Below are 2,832 nucleotides of genomic sequence, written 5' to 3' on the forward strand. Positions count from 1 at the left end.
TATCTATCTATCTATCTATCTATCTATCTATCTATTTTTCTCTCTCCCCCTTTCTCATTGTCTATCTATCTATCTATCTATCTATCTATCTATCTATCTATCACTATTTATCTATATATTTATCTATCTATCTATAACTATTTATCTATCTATCTCTATCTATTGATCTATCTATCTATCTATCTATCTATCTATCTATCTATTACTATTTATCTATCTCTATCTATTTATCTATCTATCTATCTATCTATTTATCTATCTCTATTTATCTCTCTATCTATAACTATTTGTCTATCTATCTCTATCTGTCTATCTCTATCTATCTATCTATCTATCTATCTATAACTATTTGTCTCTATCTATCTATCTATCTATCTATCTATCTATCACCATGTATCTATCTATCTATCTATCTATCTATCTATCTATCTTTCTCTCTCCCCCTTTCTCATTGTCTATCTATCTATCTATCTATCTATCTATCTATCTATCTATCACTATTTATCTATATATTTATCTATCTATCTATAACTATTTATCTATCTATCTCTATCTATTGATCTATCTATCTATCTATCTATCTATCTATCTATCTATTACTATTTATCTATCTCTATCTATTTATCTATCTATCTATCTATCTATTTATCTATCTCTATTTATCTCTCTATCTATAACTATTTGTCTATCTATCTCTATCTGTCTATCTCTATCTATCTATCTATCTATCTATCTATAACTATTTGTCTCTATCTATCTATCTATCTATCTATCTATCTATCTATCTATCTATCTATCTATCTATCACCATGTATCTATCTATCTATCTATCTATCTATATGTCTGTCTATTTATCTATATCTATCTATCTATCTATCTATCTATCTATCTATCTATCTATCTATCTATCTGTCTATCTATGTATAACTATCTATCTATCTATCTATCTATCTATCTATCTATCTATCTGTATATTCTGTATACCCAAACTTTAGATATGCATTTGCTTTTTTCCTAATGGACCATAAACCATAACTTTCTTACCTACACACTGAATTGATTATTTTTGGACACACGCTGTAGAATTCCAAATGTGTTATCAGTTAGACCCTCACATGATCTATTTCTTCTACCTGATGTACAAAGCTTGCTAACAGTAACGTGTTCCGTTTCTGAACATGTGTAATAAGCAGTAATAATATATATGGTATGAGAGATAATAAAGTCATTGTTTTATACACAGCTCACTATTCTGCTCCGTGCATGCCATATGAAATGGGTGTGGAGTGCCTCCATTGTCCTATCTCCGGCACGGTGTGAATTCAGCACCTCGGACAGCTCCCGGTGGTCTCTGGTATAGGGAAGCGCGGGGTCTGAGCTGTCCCAGGTGCTGAATTGGGATTTGTAGCATTGTATTTCAGTTTGATGACATGTCTGGAGATGAGAGTGGTGTGAGGAGCTGTCCCCACTACCACCTCTGTGCCATGTGTATGAATGGAAGGCAAAGCATTGATAGTGTGTCCAGTAAATGTGAATGAACATTACTCCAGCATGCCTGCATACCATTGAAGCTCTGGCAGCGCCATCCCAGTCCCCATACAAGTCCTCTATGACTTACCTCTAAATTCTCCAGCCTGTCCTTCAGGGACTGCATGGTGCGGCTGAGCTGATCTATGACCTGGCCGGGGTCTCTGGGGAGATCACCCATGGTGTCCTTCCCCCCGTTTTTTCCAGATACTTTTTTCCAGGATCCATGCTTCCCATCCTCGGATAAGCTCTCGCAGCGATTTAACTTAGCAGTCAGCTCCCGGATGGTCTCCTTCTGGTTGCCGATGGTCTCCTTTTGCTGTAGGATGGTCTCCCGGAGCTGGATGACGTTGGATCGAAGGTCTTCTTCCGGAGAGGAGCTAAAGCTTGGCATGGGGCAGCCCGGGGTGGCATCAGGAGGGAGAGCCGTGCACACAAAGCGCTCCCCGGCGTTGTCCTGCTGCTTGATAGCGTTGCCTCTCGCAAAGGCGAGTAAGCAAACGATCCCGCTGATTAAAGTAAGCATGCCTACTACTACTACTACTACAACCCGGCACAGGAGGCTGCGGGAGTGGTTGGTGTAATTCTTCAGGATAAGGGTATGAGGATAAAGATTGCAGGCTCCTCTCAGTCAGGGATTGACGCGATCTAACAAGTTGTCCGGGTCCTTTGGCGAAGTGTGCCACGTTGACGTTGAGCCAAGTAGCGTCAGGGGCGGTCAGGTGTCACTTCTGTGCCCAGGGAAGATGCGATGTGACGCCGCGGAGCTTCCCCCCGGCTCTTCTATACGATCTCCTCTCCAGCGGAGCTCAGCAGTGCCCGGGCGAGCTCACACACTCATCTTAAAGGGACAGCGCCGGCGGGCGGGTCTGGAATGACAGCTTCTCCCCCACATTCACACGTCATCTCATCCCATGTGAATGTGCATGCCGTTCAAGGTGAAAATTCCGTTTGCTGCTGGTGGGTGTGAAAGCAGCGAGAGCAGCTATTGGCTCAGACAGGGAATACTTCACTAGATTCTGAATAGATTGTCCATACGGGTTACAAAGTGCCCCATCCCTGGAGAGGTGATTCTATTGTCACAATTCGTATTCTTCAACGATTTCCGGGGCAATGATGAATTGTAAGTGTGCTATGCATAGAAGTAATACAACGCAACAGTATATGTGAGTGCTATTAGTGAGATTAAGGAGAAATGACGTGAGCAGTGAAGTAACATGGAACAACTATGATTTTAGGTCAGTGTCCTTGGACTAGTGAAAAAATAATTCTGATTGGCTGCTGGGAATTATTATTATTTCATAC

At 40.7% G+C, this 2,832-nt stretch overlaps 1 protein-coding gene across 1 annotated transcript in view; it reads right to left on the reverse strand.

The window, feature by feature from the left end:
- The window catches only part of NPTX2 (neuronal pentraxin 2), a 23,865-nt gene extending 21,800 nt beyond the window's left edge, over window positions 1-2,065 (reverse strand). The window contains exon 1 of the mRNA XM_018568611.1: window positions 1,619-2,065. Within this exon, the coding sequence (XP_018424113.1) occupies window positions 1,619-2,053 (435 nt within the window). The 5' untranslated portion in view covers window positions 2,054-2,065. The remainder of the gene's footprint in view (window positions 1-1,618) is intronic.
- Between the last annotated feature and the right edge of the window lie 767 nt (window positions 2,066-2,832).

Source organism: Nanorana parkeri, unplaced genomic scaffold (assembly GCF_000935625.1).
Source record: "Nanorana parkeri isolate BGI_ZX_2015 unplaced genomic scaffold, ASM93562v1 scaffold3, whole genome shotgun sequence".
Taxonomy (NCBI): domain Eukaryota; kingdom Metazoa; phylum Chordata; class Amphibia; order Anura; family Dicroglossidae; genus Nanorana; species Nanorana parkeri.